Genomic DNA, 21,973 nt, shown 5'->3' with positions numbered 1-21,973 from the left:
GGACCAAGTTCTTAGTTTGAAAGTGGCTACACAGATTGATAGGGTGGTTAAGAAGTCTTATGGAATGTTTGCTTTTATTAAGGTATTAAGTTCAAAAGTCAAGAGGTTATGTTGCAACTTTAGATGTATGGCAAATGCAGTTTAATGTGGATAAATGAGGTTATCCATTTTGGTGGCAAGAACAGGAAGGCAGATTACTATCTGAATGGTGTCAAGTTAGGAAAAGGGGAAGTACAACAAGATCTAGTGTCCTTGTTCATCAGTCACTGAAAGTAAGCATGCAAGTACAGAAGGCAATGGAGAAAGCTAATGGCATGTTGGCCTTCATAACAAGGGGAGTTGAGTATAGGAGCAAAGGGGTCCTTCTGTAGTTGTACAGGGCCCTGGTGAAACCACGCCTGGCATATTGTATTCAGTTTTGGTCTCCAAATTTGAGGAAGGACATTCTTGCTATTGACAGAGTATTACGAGGTTAATTCCCGAGATGGCGGGACTATCATATGTTGAAAGATTGGAGCGACTGGGCTTGTATACACTGGAATTTAGAAAGATGAGAAGGGATCTGATTGAAACATATAAGATTATTAAGGGATTGGACATGCTAGAGGCAGGAAACATGTTCCAGATGTTGAAGAAGCCCAGAACCAGAGGCCACAGTTTAAGAATAAGGGGTAGGACATTTAGAACAGAGTTGAGGAAAAAATTTTTCACCCAGGGAGTTGTGGATCTGTGGAATGCTCTGCCTCAGAAGGCAGTGGAGGCCAAGTCTCTGGATGCTTTCAAGAAAGAGTTAGAGCTCTTAAAGATAGCGGAGTCAAGGGATTATGGGGAGAAGGCAGGAATGGGGTACTGATTGTGGATGATCAGCCGTGATCACAGTGAATGGCGGTGTTGGCTCGAAGGGCTGAATGGCCTACTCCAACTATTGTCTGTTATAGAACTCTGGTTAGGCACATCTGGAGTTCTGGTCACCCCACTGTAGGAGGATGTAGAGGTAATGGAGAGGATGCAGAAGAGGTTTACTAGGCTGGCCTGCTGAGTTCCTCCAGTATTTTGTGTGTGTTACTAGGATGCTGCCTGGTTTAGGGGGCATGTGCTATCATGAGAGGCTGGACAAACTTGGGGTACCTTCTCTGGAATGGTGGAGGCTGAAAGAAGATCTGATACAGGTTTATAAGATTACAAGAGGCATAGAGTATCTTCATCCAGGGTAGAAATGTCTAATACCAGAGGGCATGCACTGAAGCGGGTAGGTTCAAAGGGGATGTGAGAGGTAAGTTTTTTTTTACTCAGTGATGGATGCCTGGAATTCGCTGCCCAGTAAGTTGGTAGAGGCAAAGATGTTAAAGGCTTTTAAGAGACGTTTAGGGGGTGGCATGAAGATGGAGGGTTATGGACATTGTGTAGGTAGGAGGGATTAGTTTTTGAGGGATTTTTGATTTGCTTTTTAGTTGGTTCAGCACAACAAAGGGCCTGTTCCTGTGCTGGACTGTTCTGTGCTCTGATTGTCTTCTCAGAAACAGTGACATGTTGGTCATTCATTTAGCAGTCTGACGAATGTGTATGATGCCTGCTGACAGTAACCAATGTAATTCATCAATAGAGAAACATGTCAGGACTTGGGTTTGCATGTCACATTTCCTCCAGCAGTGTTTTGCAGTTGGAATATGAGGAAATGTTAAGTGTAGTCTTTGGCTCAAGAAGGATATTGACAAGAGACAAAGAAATGGCAGATAGAATTTAATCCTGAAGACTTAGAGATTGTGCATCTGAGAGAACTAAAGGCTGGGATATAGACAATGAATGGTACTACCATAGGAATATATACTATGTTGTACATGTCTTAAAGACTAAAAAGGGGAAAACACAGGTAAGGTAATTAAGAAGTTGCCCTCTGAACTTTGGTGGCAGTGTTAGCAGCAGCTGCATATATGAGCCTACTCCAGTATTTCTCCAGCTGCTTGCTTCACCTCAGTGTTATAATCAGTGTGACTTGTCTCCAAGGGTGCAATTAAATGTTAATCAAGCAAAGCAGTTTCATTTGGCCATTAAAAAATTGTTGCTCAAACCAGGTACTTGTGCTGTCACACACAGGATGCTGGAGGAACTCGATGGGCCAGACAGCATCTATGGAAAAAAGTGAACAGTTGACTGACACTTTTCATTAGGACTGTCCTGCCTGTACCAATGACCCTCCTCTTCCTGGACACCCTGATCCGGTCTTCTGCCTGCTCAGGATCTTCATTAACTGCTGACAAGATATCAACAGGCTCGACTTCACCACTCCTCTCTCCAGGTCTAACCTCACTCCTTCCAAACAAATGTCTCCACTCTCTACACACTAACCCTAACCTCACCATCAAACCCACAGATAAGAGGGGGTACTGTAGTCATCTGGTAGACTGACCACTACCTTGCTGAGGCCAGTCAACAACTCTCCTACACCTCATTTACCTCTTGAACAGGAGCCCACTAAGGAGCACCAGGCCATTGTCAGCTGCACCATCACTGACCTTATTAACTTTGGGGATTTCCCATCTGCTGCCAGCAACCTCATAGTTCCTTTACCTCACACCTCTTGTTTCTACCTCCTCCCTTTTCCGTAGATGGTGCCTGGCCTACAGAGTTCCTCCAGCATTTTGTGTGCTACTTGGATTTCCAGCATCTTCAGTGATCTTGTTTGTGATTATAATACTGTCATTTGTTTTGCACTAAATCCCCAATCAGTGACTAAAATAAGTTCAATATTTTTATTTGTTTGGACTGGATTTTGTCATGCACAAATAATAATACATTCCATTAAAATTCACTTCTACATTGTCTGAAAACCATTGAACAAAAAAAGGATTTATTCCTGAGATGTTGCACCCTAAAAGAACACAGGCTTTTACTACAGTTGTATAACCCAAATCAAAGTCCAAAGATATGCAATATCATCTAATAACTCCAGGCAATTCAATTAGATTGCTATTATAAATCTATTGGATTTATCAATTATAATGCAACAAATCATCAAAAGAAACAAAAGCATTGTTCAGTATGATGGAACCAATTATCCAATAGTACACCTGTATCTAATCAAGCTTTTTTTGTATATACAAGTTTTAATCTACTGCAAGTCATTTTGTAAGCATCAAAGTAAAGATACATGAACATCAAATGAAATCTGTTAATTAATCTGAGTGCATAGTAAGTACTCTGGTATATATTGTGTTTGTTTCAAAACAATTAAGGATGAACACTAATTATCCTTAAACTACTTTGTTTCACAGATTTTAATTGATTTATATTAGATTTTTAAAATCTGTTAACAGGAGAGGGGGTTTTATTTTCCCAATGATCCTGTTCTACCATTCAGTTTATCATGGCTGATTTCTACCTCTGGATTTCCATGGCAAGTTACTGTGGCCAAACACTTTTGAATTGATTTTAAAGAAACATTGACTTTAAGTATCCACAGCCTTTAAGGGGACAAAAATCAACACTGGTGGCTTTAAAAAAAAATGTATAAAGGATCTTTGCCAGCAAAGAAAATAGCATTGTACCTGCTTGGGGCCAAATCTACTTCCCGAGGTGCATTGCCAAAACCGAACATAACAATCTGTTTTACGTTATGTACAACTGAAGTGTTGCTTCACTCTTTTCTACTTCACCCCCTCTCACTATGAAGGCTTTTCAAGTACATTTTCTACCTAATTTATTAGTGTTTTTTTTAATAATAGTGTACTTATACCATTAATTAGTCTGCCTTGATTCCATAGTGTGTAACTTGGCTCTTTTAACTGGCCCACTCACCTTATCCATGTTGCTAACTTTCTGCCTCAAATATGTAATGTCTCTTAGCGCTCTTTATTAAAATCCAACAGGCATGGTAAAGCTTAAGATCCCAGTTCAGCATTTCTGGGGTCACTAGTGTCACAGTCAGTCTATATATATTTATTTCCTTTTCTCACTCACGATTTCAATTAAAGAATTAAAAACTAGACATTTATACAACATAAGCTTTGTGGAGCTTTCTTAAATAAACATCCATTCTGAAGAATGTATCGAAGAGTTTAGTTGAGAAGTTCATACAGTATACTACAAGTGAATGCAATATAGTTACAATGCAAGTTAACCTTTGATTATTACAGATAGTACCCAATCAAGAACAAGTTAAAACAAGCATTGACTTTCAGCATATTTTACAATGCAAAATAAGGTATGCAACGTCCATCACTGGATGTCAATTCATTGATGTAAGCACACTTAGCCTCCTGTTCTAAGAAAGTCACTAAAGTTCCAGCTCAGTGCAAGCAAGGAAATGTATATGACTGATCCTAATGCAGGACGAGGTTTAGAAGGGAGGAAAAAGAATACTTGCTTAAGCTTTACCGGAATTAGTAGTTCAACGATACACAAGCTATGAACTTGCATGATCTAATTTTTTTCATAATGCGAAGAGATAAAAGTAGAGCTCAGTTTTGCTGATTAATAAACTTCAGGAACCACCTTAATAACCCAGGAATGTGCTTCTCAGTAAGGACACACTCTCTCGGGGCATTGGCATGCACCTGTGGGAATTCAGCAGGGAACAGCTTTAAATTCACATTAACCAGACAGTGGTTCAGCAAGTAAAGAGTACCACTTTCATCATGCATTCCCAGTCAATGTCATGCTTCTTTAAGTTAGGATCTGTAGTCCTTCTTGCTGTATGGTTTGTTGCCCAGTATAGTATCAATCTCAGTCACAGTCTGTGTTGTCAACTTTGAGAGTACCTAGAAAAAAGATTCAAAGCAGGTCAATCAAATACTGAGGATAGAACGCTTGAAAAGTAGTTGACATTTACTTTGATATGGACTATAGTCGGGAAAGAATTGAATCCTCTTACAGCTTTTCACAGTACAAAAACATTCCAGAGTACATAAACATTATTTCATTGCTGTGTGCAAATTAGCTTCCTGGTTTGCAAAGTCCCTAAATAATCTGTGATACAGAGGAAATATTTTTATCATTGATTAAATCTCAGCCAGGACTCTAACAATATTGTTTACATCTGCTTTACTGGACTGACAGGGCTTTGTTTAATGTCTCAATTCAGTGACAGATTGGTGTGACTGATTCAAGGTCCTAGGCAAGGGTACGTACTGATGGATGCAAATGGGTGCAGGAAGAATAATCAATGAAAAGTTTTTACACAAAATAATTCAGTATGAGTCTAGCTGTCATAACGGGAATTTCACTTAATATTTGTATTGATGTTCCATATTCAGTACTGGGCATTCATCAGCTTTGCATAGACTGAACTGAAGCAGTTTGTTATGTAATTTACTCTATATTTGCTTTTTAAAATCAATATTAAATCATTATAGCCCTTTCCATTAAAGCAGGAACACTGATGAGTTTTGATTTGGGAAAACAGTAAATTGTAAGACATAGCTTTCCTTTTACCTGCCAATATAGATAGTGAGATGGTGTGGCTCGGACACATTAGAGATGACTTATTGTAGTAGGGTGGTAATCTCATTGGATGTGCAACAATATGTTCAGACGGGTAAAGCAGGAGTATTGGAAGTGAAAAGGAGGAATGGCTTACAGTATGGAAAATACTGTGTTCAGAATCACAGGATGCTTGAATCATAGAATAGTTACAGTGCAGGATGTGGCCAGTTGACCACTGTGTTGACTCCCAGTTTCTAGGGACTTATTTAAAACTCACACACAGGCAATTTTTAAAAAAGAACTTTACAGCTTGCAATAGATTTATAGCAGTTACAATATCTATCTCGCAATTGTTGCAGGCTACATTTGCATACAGGTTGATAAATAAATAGTAGTCAAAAATGGCATAGGGAATTTAGTGTCTAGTTACTCCAATTTGAATAATTTCTAATTAATAAAAATAACAATTGGAGCTTTACTGAACTAATCTTCAGCATGAGGTGGCAAAATGTAACAGAACAGCATGCTATTTTGTATAAAATTTTTAATAGAACAACTCATTCCCGAGACCTGTGCAGAAACCTGTATTGTTAACCTTTAGTATTTCTAGTGGTGTAAGGAAGTATTTCTAGAGAGTTTATAATGTGATTATCTTTCCTCCTATTGTGACTGTGATAAATTCCATTGATAGAAACATGATACAGCAATAAATCAATTAGTTGATGCCTTTAATAATCACTTGCCTGTATGGCACCTAGGTTTTCTGTAAGCTGCTGTGCATTGGAGGCTCCTAAGAGGACTGAACTGACACCCTCTGTACGTAGACACCAAGCTGAAAGTAGAAAAGAAGTGCTAAATTAAGAATAGAATACAATTTTTCTGTGAACTTCTGACAAAAGGCCTGCAATGTGAAACTTTGATTCAAAGTATTTGTGCATTCCTCAATGGAGAGCCTTATCTTTGAATTTTCTGTTTCTCTTTATACACCATTTCTCAACCTCTGGAATGTTTCCAGCACCTTGTTCTCTGCTGAGGCTATATGTTTTAATTAAGGAATACAGTGCATTCTGGATAACTGGGACACATCGGGACCAGTACATTTTGGCCCAATTAAGCAGCTGCATCAGTTAGTTGAGGTTTCATGGAAATAGTTAAAGGTGTGTGTGTATATGACAAACTTACCATTTAACTAAAATTTAAATTCTGTATTTAAAAACACAGAACAAAGTAGAAATTACCAATACCTCTGCAGTACTATAAAATTGTGCATTAGTTCCTAATATTTTTCAGAAATTAATCCTTGTGTCTGCTGCTGTGTTCTTTTGATTGACTGTAAATGAACAAATTCAGCATAGACACCTAGTGCAGAAAATGGACTGCCTTCATGCAATGCATCCTATAAATCTTTATTTTCATTGTAACATTCAAGATGAATGTCAATACCTTCAAATTCTTTGTAGTTCCTAACTTGTTGAAATATTGAAATCATTTAATCTTCACTCCCAGCCATTTTTGGTACCTACAGGCCTGAATGCTTGAAACTGCAGTGAGAAAGAGAGTTCTGAATTGTCCTACTGCTTATTTCTTGCCAACCATCAGTGTCAAAAATCACTGCTCTTTGAATATAAATACATGCAATTGATGCTACTTGAAAATTGTTCCGGTAATTTTATTTCCCTCCCCCTTCCCTGTCTGACCTCTTACCTCTTCTCACCTGCCTATCACCTCCCCTGGTGCCCCTCCTTCCCTTTTTCCCACAATCCATTCTCCTCTCCTATCACATTTCTTCTTCAGCCTTTAACCTTTCCCAGCCACCTAGCTTCACCTATCACCTTCTAGCTAGTCCTCCATCCCATCACCCATGTTTTTTATTCTGGCATCTACTCCCTTCCTTTCCAATCCTAAAGAAGTGTGAATAGACAATAGGTGCAGAAGTAGACCATGCGGCCCTTCGAGCCTGCACCGCCATTTTGAGATCATGGCAGATCAACTACTATCTTGGCATGAAATATCAACTGTTTATCAATTTCCATAGATGTGAGTTCCTCCAGCATTTTGTGTGTGTTGCTTGAGATTTCCAGCATCTGTAGAATCTTTTGTGTTCACGACATTTGGATTTTTCCACATTCACGGTATACCACTTAGAATCAAGACTACCTACACCTTTAGAGAGATGTTTTCCTGTAATCCTTGCACTTCTGTGCCCAACAATTAATTTCCTGGCCAATCTGGTATAAACCACCTTTTCAATGCTAGTAAACTGGTCTCTTACCTAAAGGGCTTTTCTATTTCTACCCAAATATTTGGCCTCATTCTTTTTTCACTGTTCCCATTCATTTTGCATCTATATTGTTATCCAAAGCAATTCATTGCCATCAATTTGTTCCCTGTTCATTGTGATCTTTTGCTCGAGACCAGCTGCTGGCTAACCAGGTACCACTCTAGGGAAGCAATTCTGTTTGCTGCATGTGAACTCTTACGTGCCAGCCTCCACAAAGTACAGAGTCGATTCAATCCCATTCCTAGTTTCAGCACTAAATTTGAAGGGAGCTATTCAAACTGTTAGATTGGTAGCTAGCTTTGTTTAAAAGAGACTTCAGGAGAAGAGAAATAATTTGTAACAATTTCTAATTAAAACCCCGACATAAAATCCCCAAAATGGTCAGAGTTGACCCAATTAGACAGACAGAAGGTCCACGCCAATGTGATCAATTAGTAATGGCTACAAGAAGACAGTTTTTCGAGTCAAATAAGTTAGTGGAGATTTTCTTAAAGTCAGCTAGTTCAAATTTACTCTTTTAAAAAAATTAAAGTATCAAAGAAATAAAATTTCAGAGGCACATTACTTCTGGATCACTTAAAACTGTTCTCACCTATTGCTAACTGAGGCAGAGTGCAGCTCAGACGTTCCACAATCGGACTGAGATCCTTCAGCTTAGCCTGTTGTCTCCTTCCTTCCTCGCTGATAATTTTGTCCTTCAACCACTGGTAACACTAAAGTCAGGAAAATCTGTTATAACTTGTTACATTCAGCATTCTTAAATAGTTTATAGTTTAATGCACTTGGGATAATCCACTTCTGTACTTCCTCAGAATGTGACAGAGCAAACTGAAAGTACTGTAAATACCTTTTAAGAATAATACTTAATTGTATTTTGTTATCTGTGAGATGCCAATTTTTAGATTGCAATGTCCCATAGAATTAATACTTGACAAATGTAGAAAGTAATATTTTTAAGCTTTTGTAGATTCTTACAAAATACTGATTTTAAACTCACCTAATACTGAGCAATGCATTTTATACAATCTATCATTTTCTCACTTCCAAGCAACAAGATCTCAATCTTGTTTAATTATGTCCTACTAGTGTATTTAGTATACGGCATGGACTGTGTATATCATGTATCATAGTGTAAGAGTTTGTCATGGTGCACATTGTAGACAGCAGTGGTTTTCGAAACTACCTCTGATTTTACAGTTCTACAGAAACGTATCTAATGTTTGCAGGAGTCTGTGTTTTGGACTCTAATTGCCCCCTACCTTGGATTACATTTTCACTTTCTCAGGTTGTATAATATTGTTACCTAAATATATAAGTTTATGAAGTGGCAATAAAGCATTAAAAATAAGTCCATCAAAGGATTAGTGCTTCCGGTTTTAAGAACCACACTTTAAGAAAAGTGTAACGATTTTTCAGAGAAGAAAGAATCAAAAAGGACATCAGGGTGTGGAATGCACATCTAGAGGCAGATTCAATCATATCCTAAAGGAAGCTGGAAATGTATCTCAAAGGAAAATGTCGCAGGGCTATGGGGACCAGATGGATTGCTCTTGCAGAGCTTGTACTGACTCAGTGGGTATGTATGTCATAACCTTGTTTCTAGCAAAGCAAGACAAAGCCATAACATTCTGTTTCTCAAAAAAACCCAAAAATTCATGATTTGTTTTACCTTTAAAGAAGCACGTGAACTATCGGGTACTCCAATATCATACTTCCCACTAATGATTCCACAGGCAAGTGGAGACCACGTCATTGCCCCAATTCCTACAGGAAGATAATAAATGGAATTGAATAGATGCTGAGCAGCGCATTCCAGTGGTAATGTCAGATACACAGACTGGTGAGTGTCAAAATATTAATTAAAACTGGAATGACTCTTATGTCTACAGGAAGACATTCATTGTCAAAGCCCAAAGCCAATATCCACTAGTAGTTTGTTCAGAATCAGAATTCTGGTATTCCATTCTTAAAAAGTACAAGTCTCATTTTTAAATAAGATTAACAAAACTCGCACTATTCAAACTGCTAACATTGCATTTGGAATTAAATACTTTGAAGCAGAGAGCAACCAGGGTACTGTACTCTTTTTCTAAAATGTTTTTCAGTAGGTAGATGACCAGAACTGCACACAATGCTCCAGCTTCAGCATAACACCCCTCCCTACTCCTGTACTCAACACTTTGATTTAGTGTGGTGGTTAGCACAACACTTTACAGTAAGGGGACCCTGGGTTCAATTCCCCTGACTGCCTGTGAGGTATGTGTACATTCTCTCCGTGACCGTGTGGGTTTCCTCCCACATTCCAAAGGTGTACCGAGTGGTAGGTTAGTTAGTCAATGTAAATTGCCCTGTGATTAGGCTAGGATTAAGTTTGGGGATTGCCGAGTGGCATGGCTGGAAGGGCCTGTTCTGCGCTGTATCTCAATAGATAAGTAAAGCACGGCCTCCGGATCAATCCATAGTTCCAAGTTCATATCAAACTTATAAGTGTTGCTAATTATGAACATAAAACTAATCAATTCATTGGCTGACAACAGTATATTCCCTCCGTTGTGAAACTTTGTTTAGTGTCTCAGTCAATGAACTATATCCTAATGAAAGTTCAATAGGTTATTCCACCTTGGCCAAAAAAATCCCTAACTCCTAGTTATAGGCTATGCGCTGTATTTCATTTCTTATGTTTCAATGGAGTTAATTATTTGCGTCCTTAATACTTCTGAAAATGTTTCATCCAAACCATTTATGTTCCAGTGATCTGTTTCTCTTCAATTTTAATATCAATTTTGTACTTTTCATCACAATGACTGAAATTAAAAAAGGAAATGATAGGGTAGGTAATCAGAATCTTCTTTCCAGAGTGGGAATGTCTGCTGTGCCTTGCACAGGCACGTAAGATATTTAACAACCTCTGAAAGGCAGCAGAGATGTGGCCCTCATCCCCCTCAATCTGCTCACAGCTGTTGGTCTTTATCTGCACAACTGGGTGCACATTCAAGACTGCCAAGTGAAGTCAGAAGAACCAAACTTCCAGTCAGCTGACTTGCACTGACTTGATAACTGCACTCTGCCTTCCCTAAGGAGAGATAACATATCTGCAAATTTCCCAATAGTTAGGTTGGCAAATCTGTCAACTGAACTTCACCAACTGCTCCACGAAGTAACATGGAGAAAATCAGATAGTGGGAGAAGGCAAATTCAAGGCAAGTCACTACTTAATAAAAGCATTAACTTTCTTTAAATGTATTACAACTTTTCTGGTATTTTTGCCAATTTTTTAATAGAAATGTAGTAATATTTGCAATTAAAAAAAGCACTGGAATAACTCGGCATCTAAGAAGTCAAAAGGGTTTGCTGACATTTCAAGTGGACTGAACGTAGAACAGTGCAGCATAACCTCTTAAATGTCACTATTGTGTCTGCTTCCAGCAGTCCTCCCAGCAACTTGTTCCAAGCACTCCCAATTTTCATGTAAAATAAAACATCCCCTAATCACCTTAAAGCAATGCCCTCTAATATTTGACATTTCCACCCTGAGGAAGAAGGTTCTGTCTACCCTGTCTATGCCTCTTGATCTAAAATACTTCAATCTAGTTGGAAGGATAATGATAGGGCAGATGGAACATGGTAGGGGATAGGAAAGGTGTACCAAGGGCGAAAAACCTATCTGGACAGGTGAGTCAGTTTGGGGAGAGCACTGGTGTGGTGGGGCAGGGTGTGACATAACTGAAAATGTTCATGCAATTTGGTTTGTAAGTTATCCAAGCAGAATGTGACATATTGTTATGTGGCTCTATTACTTTGCATATGGCCCCAACGTAGAAATGGAAATGGCAAAAACCGGACTGGGGATTGGGGTGGGAAGAGAGAGGGTGAAACTGATGATAGGATCACATTGACGAATCCCTGCAGAGAGTTGTGATAAAGAGGGGAAGATGTACTTGTTCAGGACCATGTTGGAGTTCCAGGTTTCAGAATCTATAACCTCTTTTGTTTTGATAGTATTTGGAAAGTTAATGTAAATCAGGGATATTCGATTGCTCGAGGGCAGGCTTAACCAGCTGACAAGGGAATTCTGTGGCTGGGCGAATTAGCTTTGATCTGCAGAAAACACAGGATCCCACTCCTGAGGTTTGAAAGGCAGGTAACAGAAGGGCGCAGGCAGCTTGAGGGTCATTAGATACTTCAGGTCATTCACCACGAGGAAAATAGCTGTATGAGATGAATTTCATTCAAGTTACTCTGTTTTATAATTTTAAAATGAATCCCACAAGACCAGAATAGGCAATCTCTGAAATATTAGACCTGTGACTCAATATTCCTGAACTGAGCTTTGAACAAACCCAGTTTAATTTTTTTTACCCTTCTGGCCAATTTCTTTGGGAGAAAAGGATTCAATCAAATGGATTGACTGTCCAAAATGCATTGCATGACAGTACGACTTATATTAATCAGGTTTGGATGAGTCAATACCTTATTTCTGTAGAAAATGTGCAATGTGACTGACACTGATTTAACTGAAGATATAAATGAACTGCCATTTCAGAATATTGGATTAGGTGAAAACGAATGGGAAATTAGTGCTCTCAAAATCAGGTTAACAAATTGGGTAATGTGCCAGCTTGTCTTCGTTGGTAACTTGCCTGAGACAGGAGGTTGTTTGCTGTTGCAGAGCTCGAATATTTGACAGTGGTGAATGCTCCAGTGAAGTAGTGGTGAGCATATAAGTTGCTGTGTCATATTGATGTTCGTAAGAGATATTTTAGCAGTGCTCGGGTCTATTCTAGCATTTCAGGTGATGTTAAGGATTGCAGTGTGCTAACCAGCATCATTAAAAACAGATGAAATGATCAATAATCCCACTGCTCTTTGTAGAATTTTACTTCTCATAGTGACAATGCATTTCAATTGTCAATAAGTATTTGATCATGAATATTCTGATATACATTACAATATAATGTAAATATATCTTTATTTCAAACATTAGTATACATCCTGAAACTGAATGTCGGCTAGACCACTGCACTAACTTCAATGTAAACACAGTACTCACCAATTTTGTGATAAAGCTCAGGGAGCTGGACCTCAATCTTTTCTCTTTGAAAAATATGATATTCTGCTTGCTCACAGACTGGAGGGATCAAATTAAATTGCCTTGCCACTGAATAGGCCTCCTGGAGAATGGACAAAAATCAGTAAAAAAACACTTTTTGAGGTGGGCTCTAACAATACCTGATGAAATGGATGAAGAGTTAGCTTTGTTAAGTGCACAAATTACAAAAGCAGAAGTATGAGAGCTGGAAGGAAGAATGAAATACCAGAATCTGTATTTAACTTGTAAACATTTGCTTGAAATTATTTATTTATAAACTCATTTACTGGACTATATTTAATGAGCAAAAAATATTGGAAATAAATCCATGGTCAGTCACCAATGAAACTAATAAGCCATCATTATAAGTTTCCAAATTTATGTCTTATTTTCCCAGCATACTTCTGTTCCGCAGTTCAGGATCTCAACTAGAGTTTTATTCTAGAGATTATTGTTAATCAGGAAAGATCATTTGACGGACACCTTTTTGATTTTATCATATCAAATTAGCCAATGAAGTGGAAGTGACAGAGAATTAGCAACTTTTGGATGCTTTTTGATGCCTAATAATAAGCAATAGAGCTCATTTAAGTAGTTAATTATGACAGACACTTTTCGTCTTATGAAAAGACCAAGGCTTTGAAATAACATTGGTATGAACAGAAAATAAGTATTAGCATGCTGTCTAAAATTCCTTTAGGTTTCGGGAGAATTTCTGTCAAAAACTGCTCAGAACACAATATTCCAAAATATGTACTGTATTTTCACACACTGTAAACATTACAGGACTTTAAAAAATATACACTGTAATTTTGTTTCTAGGTTGAGCACTACTTATGATTAAATGCTATTTTTCTGAAATTTCAGGTGATTATTTGCATCACCAGAAGTGTGTATTGCGTACTTGATTTCCATCTCCAAGCACTTAAAGATGCATACCATAATCTCCATGGCACTCCAACGGGATGTACCCCAGTACATGGCCATTCCCTGGTTTATCACATGCGTCATCGCCCGGACAATCTCTAAGTACAGGGGAAGGCATGGGAAGCAAACAAAAAGATATTTTTAAAGGCAAATGAAAGCACAGATATAATGAGGATAGGACTTGCCTGAAACATGGCATTTAGCAGAGTGCTGCTGTGGTGCCGTTGTCTAAATGATTTCAATTCAAATAATGCAAAACCAAAATAATCTGCAAAAATGTAATGTGTTTTTTTTAGATCTGTGCTCATCCTTTGCTTGAGGCATTTTAATTACAGTAAATGTGACCGGATGCCCTGTTGCCCCACAGCTGATTTTGGAATTTGATGAAGTTTCTCACATCACTGCTGTTCATGACTGTAATACTGTTAAAAGGAACAAGCACAATCACAGCAGTTTGGTGTATTATATAATACATCAGTTCAGACCTCAGAGTAAAGGAATTTCCTAGTGACTTGACATTAAAATAAATGCTTCACAGTTAAATGAGGTGTGACTTGAGTAGAATATAGAAATTATCTAACAGTTTCTGATTGTTCAGCTTAGATAGGGGAACCTCATTCTTATTTGAATAATTAGTTTATTTTTGTCACATGTACAGAGGAACTTTGAAAAACATATTTTTGCATGTTCTTCATACAGACCATCTCACATCATCAGTGCACCATGTAGTACAATGGACTAGAAAATTATACTGTTACAATTACAGAGAAATAAAACCACAGCTCTGATTAATGAACACATGAAGAAATGACATTAGTCCAGATCTTATCACTGAAATTAGCAGAATTTTTCAGTTTTGGTACTTGATGGGAGACACCACTAAAGAAAAGCACATTAAGTTCAGCAGGCACACTTCACACGTTCTTAAATTCTGCTGATATGAACGTATCTGGATGATGCTCATCTCCACTTCAGATAAATAAATAATTTATGCATGTTGAATATTTCAGATAGTGATTTTTACCATCCTTTGGAAAAGGGTGTTGGAGCCTTAATTTAATATTTAAAGTTCTATGAAGTCAGAAAATGTCTCAAAACACTCGTTAAGGAGCAGCAAATTCCTCCACTGTATTTGACAATATTCCTCCATCCAAATACAATAACCAGCATTAAATAAAACCTCAACATTGCACACAATAGACTAAGAAACTAGATTTCCAAATAATTACAAAATACTTTGAACTAAGCCTGTTATTTCTAGAGTTTAGAATAATGAGTGAAAATCTCAATGAAACTTTAAAATTCTTTTACAGGGCTCAACAGGATGGATGTGGGAAGGGTGCTTCCCCCCGCTGAGAAAGTGGGGCGACCCACAATCTCAGAATAGCAGCTTAGCCATTTCGGTGTAAGAAGAAATTGCTTCAATAGGCAGCAAATTTTTGAAATTCTCGTTCTTGGTGGACCGCTTGGGCTCAGCCCAATAGAGATTGATAAATAGAAGAGCTAGCTCAAAAGGACCAAGTTTAAAAGCATTGCATTAAAAAAAGAAAAATACTTTTCTCAAAAAACTCCTAAGACTCCTGATTTCAATTTGTTGTGTGAATTGTTTTAGGATATATGCTCTACAAAATTGAACGCCTGCTGAGTTCTTTTAATATTTTGTGTGTATTTCATTCTTTGGTTAGAATTGGTTTTAATAGATCATGCTTGATCACTATAGCCACTACGAGGTGCTGTTCATCTATAAAAGAGACCTGACCCTGCATGGAGTAAGCTCACATATGCAAACCAAGATTCATTCTCCTTACACAGCTGTAACATGAAGAAATTTTATACTCCAGCAACGTAGCAGAAGGTAGATATGAGAGCAGTTCTGTCAGCTGCAATCTACAGTGAGCTGTTTTATATTTGCATTCTACCAACACAGAACTTGTACATTAGTCAGCATCTGGGGAAGAAGCGAAATAGTGGCAAGGTTTCAGGTTGAAGACCTTTTGTTAGTTTTGACCCATCAGCTCTTCTGTCCAGATCAAATGCTTCAAGACTATCGTGTTCTGCTTTTTACTGCTTAATTAAATGTGATAATGATGCCTTTAGAAGGCATCTGTAAATTGTAGGGATTTTCTCTGTTACAGTTTGAGCAGCGTCGCAGTTTGTTATCTTCAATTGCTTCTGCAGAGTTTTGATCCCCTCTGGACTGCTGTTGAGAGGCACTGCATCCTCAGTAGAAATCAGGGATCTATTAATGACTGCTGTGGAATAGGAATTCAGGCTGAGGGAAAACAGCTTAGTGAATATATTGCAATCCAATTTTGCAACTTCTAGGACCCAAGCATTCAAACTTGGGAATGTCTTGAGAGACCTGCCTTCATAGCCTAATTACAAATGCAAGAATTTAAGGAAAAATACTTTCAGAATGAATTTGTGACTGTTTAACTCACTTCACTTTTGCCTCCTCAAGGTTAATTTAAGATCAGTTGCTTTATTAAGTAGATAAGTTTCATTTGCTGTCTAGTCTCTTTGATTTCCACAATTAACTACCTTTCCATTTTTGATTTTCTACTCTGCCACTGAGCCGTTCTGGGAGGTCATGGTGTTAGAAGAAGTGAGACGTGGCAATGTAAGTCCACACTTCTATTTTGTATGTGAATATATCTCATACTCACCAACAATGAAATCCTATTTATCAGTTTTGCCATTGCTTTTAAAATATTTATATCTCTATAATTTAGGCACTGCATCTACACTGTCCGAAGGGCCATTTGTGCTTTGATATGTGGCCTCCAATCCCATCACCAAGGTCACCGTAGATGTGATCAGTAACTGTGATCCAGTACAGGATCACCACTGCCAACGTAAACACCTGTCTGATTATTGGTTATATTGCTACTTCTTGCTGTTCAAACAATTTCCCCTCAAATCCTTGGACGTGAAATTCTGAAGATTTTTTGAGGGATTTTCATTGAATGCTTCCTGGAATTTTATATGAGTAACAAATATGCGCACTCCGAAGTTAAGCAGTCACAGATAGAGTGTAACAAAGAAGCAAAAATAAACTAAACATTTGGGGCTATCAATATAGTGAGCAGTAGTTAACAGTTATTAACTACACACATTAACAGTAAAATATCAATGCAACAAACACACTCATACCTCCCCCACCCCTCACGTTATCAAGCAGAATGCTCAGGTGTTGATTATGCAAGGCTCTGAAAGACACGCATGGGTGCCCGCCTCACCTGTGTTAGCCTTGGAGTCTAAGCCATTGAGAAGTTAGGGAAATGAACTGAGAGGAAAATAGGAACCGTGCAAGTAGATACCCCATTTTAATTTTCTGCATGGTGTTAAGGGCTGGGGTATATACGATAAATCCCACAGCTCAGGCAGCCTCGGGGTCCTAAAATCCATATAACCATATAACAATTACAGCATGGAAACAGGCCGCCTCGGCCCTTCTAGTCTGTGCCATCCGTCCACTACTCTTTTGTTTACTTGGCTGAAATAAAATGAACCAGCAATCAGTGTTTTGCTAGAGATAAAATCTATAAAATGCAAAGATTAAATCAAAATTATGCAAGCATTGTTAAATTATAAATGTAATTGAACATTTACTGAGCCCTCTTCTAATAGTCAGAATGTATTGTACAATTATCTTGTTTATTTGGATTGGAGGGGTGGTCCCAGGTGGTGATTGTTCGCTTGAGTGCTGTAAACTGGAAGGATGGAAGGAATGAGGGAATGTGCACGACCAGGGCCGGGAAGTTTGCAACCAAACTGCTCTCTGAACTTCACTGATTTTGCAAACTCAGTCTTTAGTTGTTGTGAAAGTATAAGAGGCTATTTGAAAATGGGCTTTACGGAAGGAAATAATGGAGCGACAAAATTAGGGGAACACCAAGAAATACAAATTTAAGGAACACTGAAATCTGAGGAATGTAGGAACGGAGGAGGCGAGCCATGCCCATGGAGATATTTAAGTACAGGAATGAGGTTTTTAAAATGATCATAGAAATCATATTCCATTGGAAAATATCCGGACTTTGACTATTGTTACAAATCCCACAGCTGGGACTGAGATTCAATCTTTAAAAGTAACGACTGCTTTTTCACGATTTAAGAACAGATATATACAGTATGTTGGGCAGAAAATTACATCCACTGAGTTAAGTCCCAAGAAATTGTTTATAGGTAATTTACTTTTTAATGTTTACTTAAGTAAACAGTATCTATGTAGTAACTGGTGTTCAATGAATTTGTGAATCCTTAAAAAGAGACATATATATACTTTCCTGAGCTTACTTCTAATTCTTTTGTATTTGAATTTCCAGCATCTGCAGATTTCCTCGTGTTTGCTCTTCCAATTTTTCTGGCTGGTTAATTACTTATGTGTACAATTAGTCAGTATTATATCATGTTTAGTTTGTTGATGTTATATTTGATCCCACAAGTTATTTAGATGCTCCAGATATTCCATTCATATTCACTGATTGCCCTCTCTCTCCTGACTTTAATTTTTCCAAGTGTAATGAAGAAAAACTTCCAAGGATAACTCAGCAAGAGATACAGAATTAATATGGGTGAAAAGGGGACCCCAAAATCATGAAAAAACGTGTTGGAAGAGTTTTTGCCTGTGCCCTTGGAAACAGTAAAGCTTAGCACAGGCACAAGTTAGTTTAGTACATTACTTGAAATTTAAAATGTTAGCTCAAGCGTGCTTGTTTTACTAGCAAAACTGCATGATTACTGTTGTGGCAAGCAAGGTGATATGTTTTTATTTAACTGTATGGATACCCTGCTTGGTCTTAAATGGCTCCCAACCGCTGCTTCTCATACTAAGCCTTGGCTGATTTGCTTGCTTCATGATTTATGATAATTGCACTCTCTGGGGCCTGATAAACCTGGCTGTTATCTCAATTGAGCTGCTAAGCAGTTAAACGTAAATGTTAAACTCTGGATGCTGCTAATCATAGATATAACAAATCATAGATATAGATAGTTATCAAATCATGGATACAGCAAAATACTTGTAAGATAATCAGCCCTGCCTCTGTTTTATGATTAAAACTGCATTCCCTCTTCCTGTACCATACTTCAGGTTGTTTATTCAAGAGAATTAATTACAGGGTATATGCACTGAAAAGAAACTAATAGATGTCCAAGGTCATTGTGCTGGGTTACTGTACATGAGTAATTCCACCCAGGAGACAATAGTAATTAAGGAAGATACTCATAAAAGGTTTCACACTATAGCCTCACAAATCATTTTGTGAAAGAATAGAGTCATCATCGATCATTTGGACTAAATTATTTGAAGATCTATACTCAATGTCCATGATCATTTATGAAAAATGATGTGATTATGTTGAAGAGAGAAAGGACTCACTTTTACATGACACCCCCAAGAACTTCAAGATAACACAAAGCCAATGGTGCACTGGAATGTAGCAAAAATGGGAAATGTGGTAGCTAATGTATATAGAACTATATGATAACATTCATGTTTATTTTGCTGTTAATCGAGGCATGAATATTGTCCAAGTCAAAGGATAACTCTCTAGTCTTACTTCAGTGTCATGTTATGGGATCGCTGACATTCACCTTTGACAACAGAGGTCCAGGAAGATATTTTTTGCTCATCTGAAAAGAATGCTGATGTTCCATTTACAGCCACACCTTGCACTTCACTGGCAGAGAAAAAAATGTTTCTCCCCCACACCCAGTTGGTGAACTTTAGTTGCTATAGTCCTCCGCTGCTGTATCTACTGATTAAGGTTTGGTGGAAGAGTTTCAAATTTTAGGTTTTGATATGTAGTTTCCAGAATGCAGAAAGGCAAATGGTCTCTCAAATGAAGCGGGAGATTGGGGTGGGGGGGGTTTGACCTAACTCGACTTACTAATAGCAGCAAAACAGTAGCTGTTATGCATTGTCTTGACTGTTCACTAGATTTCTGGCAATATCTAACTCATCCCCCTCAATATTTAAATTTGTGCAGTAGGGGTATTTCGATGTTCTGTACTTGTGTGAAGTGCTGACATTGGCTTCTCAGCTGCCTGCTACTCTGATCAGATTGAGAGATTCAGTCTTTGCTCTGTACAAAATTACAGATTAACTGACTCCTTAATCTCTTTCCTCAGTAGATCCATAATTAACTTGTCTTTATGTTACTTGTTTCTTTATCATCTACTAATATACTGTTATTAGATACAAGATACCTGCATCATAAACTGGAGCATTAGATCAGCAAAAGCTGAACCAGTGATTTAAGTTGCAGAATTTCCCAGACAAAATTAGTTCCAAACTTAAAGACGTTTTTGTTTCTGAGTATGTCTTCTTGCTTGGTGATATGGAAATGTGGTAAGGGAAAACAGAATACAAAATTGCTGAACATCTAATCACAAGCATTGTCTCCCTTGCCCCAATCAAAATTACGAATAACGTACTTCTGGAATTTAGAAATTTAAAAAACCTGTAAAAAATCGGAGAATGAACAAGAAACTTAAAACAAATTTTAAAAAATTATCTCAAAAATATAGAATTGTAAAGTTTTATCTTAATTCTTTAAATTCCATCGAAATGAGTGGATTTCCGGTTAATGCTTGCATTCCCTCACTGGACTCCTTGTAAGCCCTGCAGTAGAACAAGCTCACAAAAGTGCTCAGAAAGAAAAAAATTCGGAGTACGTTGAGGATTTTTGCATTCATAAATGGAAATCTGCAACTTCCAGCAAATGTGAAATGTCCACACGAGGAGACATTGAGAAGTAACTGATCAGGGGAGCATTTAAATCCAATAACCTGTAACTTCTTTATAACTCTGTAATTCCAAACAAGCGATAATAATTGTTTTAATTATTAGGAATTTATGTCTATCTGTTAATTCCTGAGTTACTTCAGATGGTCTTTAACACTGATAATGGAAATAAGGGTCAACTTTACATTTTTAGATTTGTTTAGTTCTGGCTATTTAGTATTAATTCTACCAAACAATATTGAAGAGTTCTTTTCTGAAAAGAGCCTGAATAAGCACGAGTAAAAGATATAAATGGAAATTTTAAATATGTGGGTATTTGAATGGTTTTCAAAAGCCTTGCTGAGATGTAAAACTAAAACAGATGTTGCAATTATTCACATTGTTGATTAAATATTAGCTCTGTTTCCCTTCCCACAGACGCAGCCTGACTGGCTGAATATTTACAACACCTTTCTGTTTTTATTTTAAAGTTGAAAAAAAGCTTGGCTATAAATGGGTCTGAAATATCACCTGTCTATTCCCCTCCATAGCTGCTGCCTGACTTGCTGAGTTCCTCCGGCACTTTGTGTGTGTTGTTGCAATAAATGGGCTTGCTGTAATATGCTTATAAACATCAGGTGCAGAGAATTCCTTGGATGCATGTGTTTGAGTCACGAGTGATATATCACAATATTTATTTTTGTGTAACACTTTAAAATCTACACAGAAACAAGATAATTACATAGCATTAGAAATACATTGCATAAATCTTTTTAGTTATTTTTCATATAATAAATCCAGACCATTTAACATATGTACTTCGACAACAATGAAATATACAACCAATTTTATTGAAGGTTTACATAGAACATAAGAACACTGTACAAGCCCTTTAGCCCACAATGTTGGACTGGCCCTTTAACCTACTCCACGATTAATCCAACCCTTCCCTCACACCTAGCCCTCTATTCTGCTTTCAGCCATCTGCCTATCTAAGGGTGCCTTAAATGTCCCTAATGTATCTGCCTTTACCATCACCCCTGGCAGGGCATTCCACACACCAGCCACTCTCCAAATAAGAAAACCTTTGACATCCACTCCTATAATTTATCCAGACAACTTAAAGAAGAGACTGCTTGTATTAGCCATTTCCACCCTGGGAAAAAAAGTCTTTGCCCGTCCACTCTATCATTGTGTACACCTCGCACAATTCACCTCTCATCCTCCCTCTCTCCAAAGAGAAAAGCCATTAGCTTATCCTCATAAAACATGCCTTCTAACCCAGAGAGCATCCTGGTAAATCTGCTCTGTCCATCCTTCCTATAATGAGGCAACCAGAACTGAAAGCAAGGGTTAGCCAGAGCTTTATAGAGATACAACATTACCATTGCTCTTGAATTCAACCCTCTAACTAATGAAGGCCAACAGAGCAAAGTCCAAAATCTAAGTACATAGATGTCATTATATACAACCCTGAGATTCATTTTCTTGCGAGAATTCACAGTAAATACAAATAAACAAAATA

At 37.7% G+C, this 21,973-nt stretch overlaps 1 protein-coding gene across 1 annotated transcript in view; it reads right to left on the bottom strand.

The window, feature by feature from the left end:
* Window positions 1-2,823: 2,823 nt before the first annotated feature.
* Window positions 2,824-21,973, bottom strand: part of kcnab1a (potassium voltage-gated channel subfamily A regulatory beta subunit 1a) — a 213,576-nt gene continuing 194,426 nt past the window's right edge. Inside the window, exons 9-14 of the mRNA XM_059946445.1 lie at window positions 13,731-13,816; window positions 12,753-12,873; window positions 9,372-9,466; window positions 8,295-8,415; window positions 6,165-6,253; window positions 2,824-4,757 (exon numbers count right to left, since the gene is read on the bottom strand). Coding sequence (XP_059802428.1) covers window positions 4,668-4,757; window positions 6,165-6,253; window positions 8,295-8,415; window positions 9,372-9,466; window positions 12,753-12,873; window positions 13,731-13,816 — 602 coding nt within the window. The 3' untranslated portion in view covers window positions 2,824-4,667. The remainder of the gene's footprint in view (window positions 4,758-6,164; window positions 6,254-8,294; window positions 8,416-9,371; window positions 9,467-12,752; window positions 12,874-13,730; window positions 13,817-21,973) is intronic.

Source organism: Hypanus sabinus, chromosome 2 (assembly GCF_030144855.1).
Source record: "Hypanus sabinus isolate sHypSab1 chromosome 2, sHypSab1.hap1, whole genome shotgun sequence".
In the NCBI taxonomy this organism is placed as follows: domain Eukaryota; kingdom Metazoa; phylum Chordata; class Chondrichthyes; order Myliobatiformes; family Dasyatidae; genus Hypanus; species Hypanus sabinus.
This window is presented reverse-complemented; position numbering and strand designations above follow the sequence as displayed.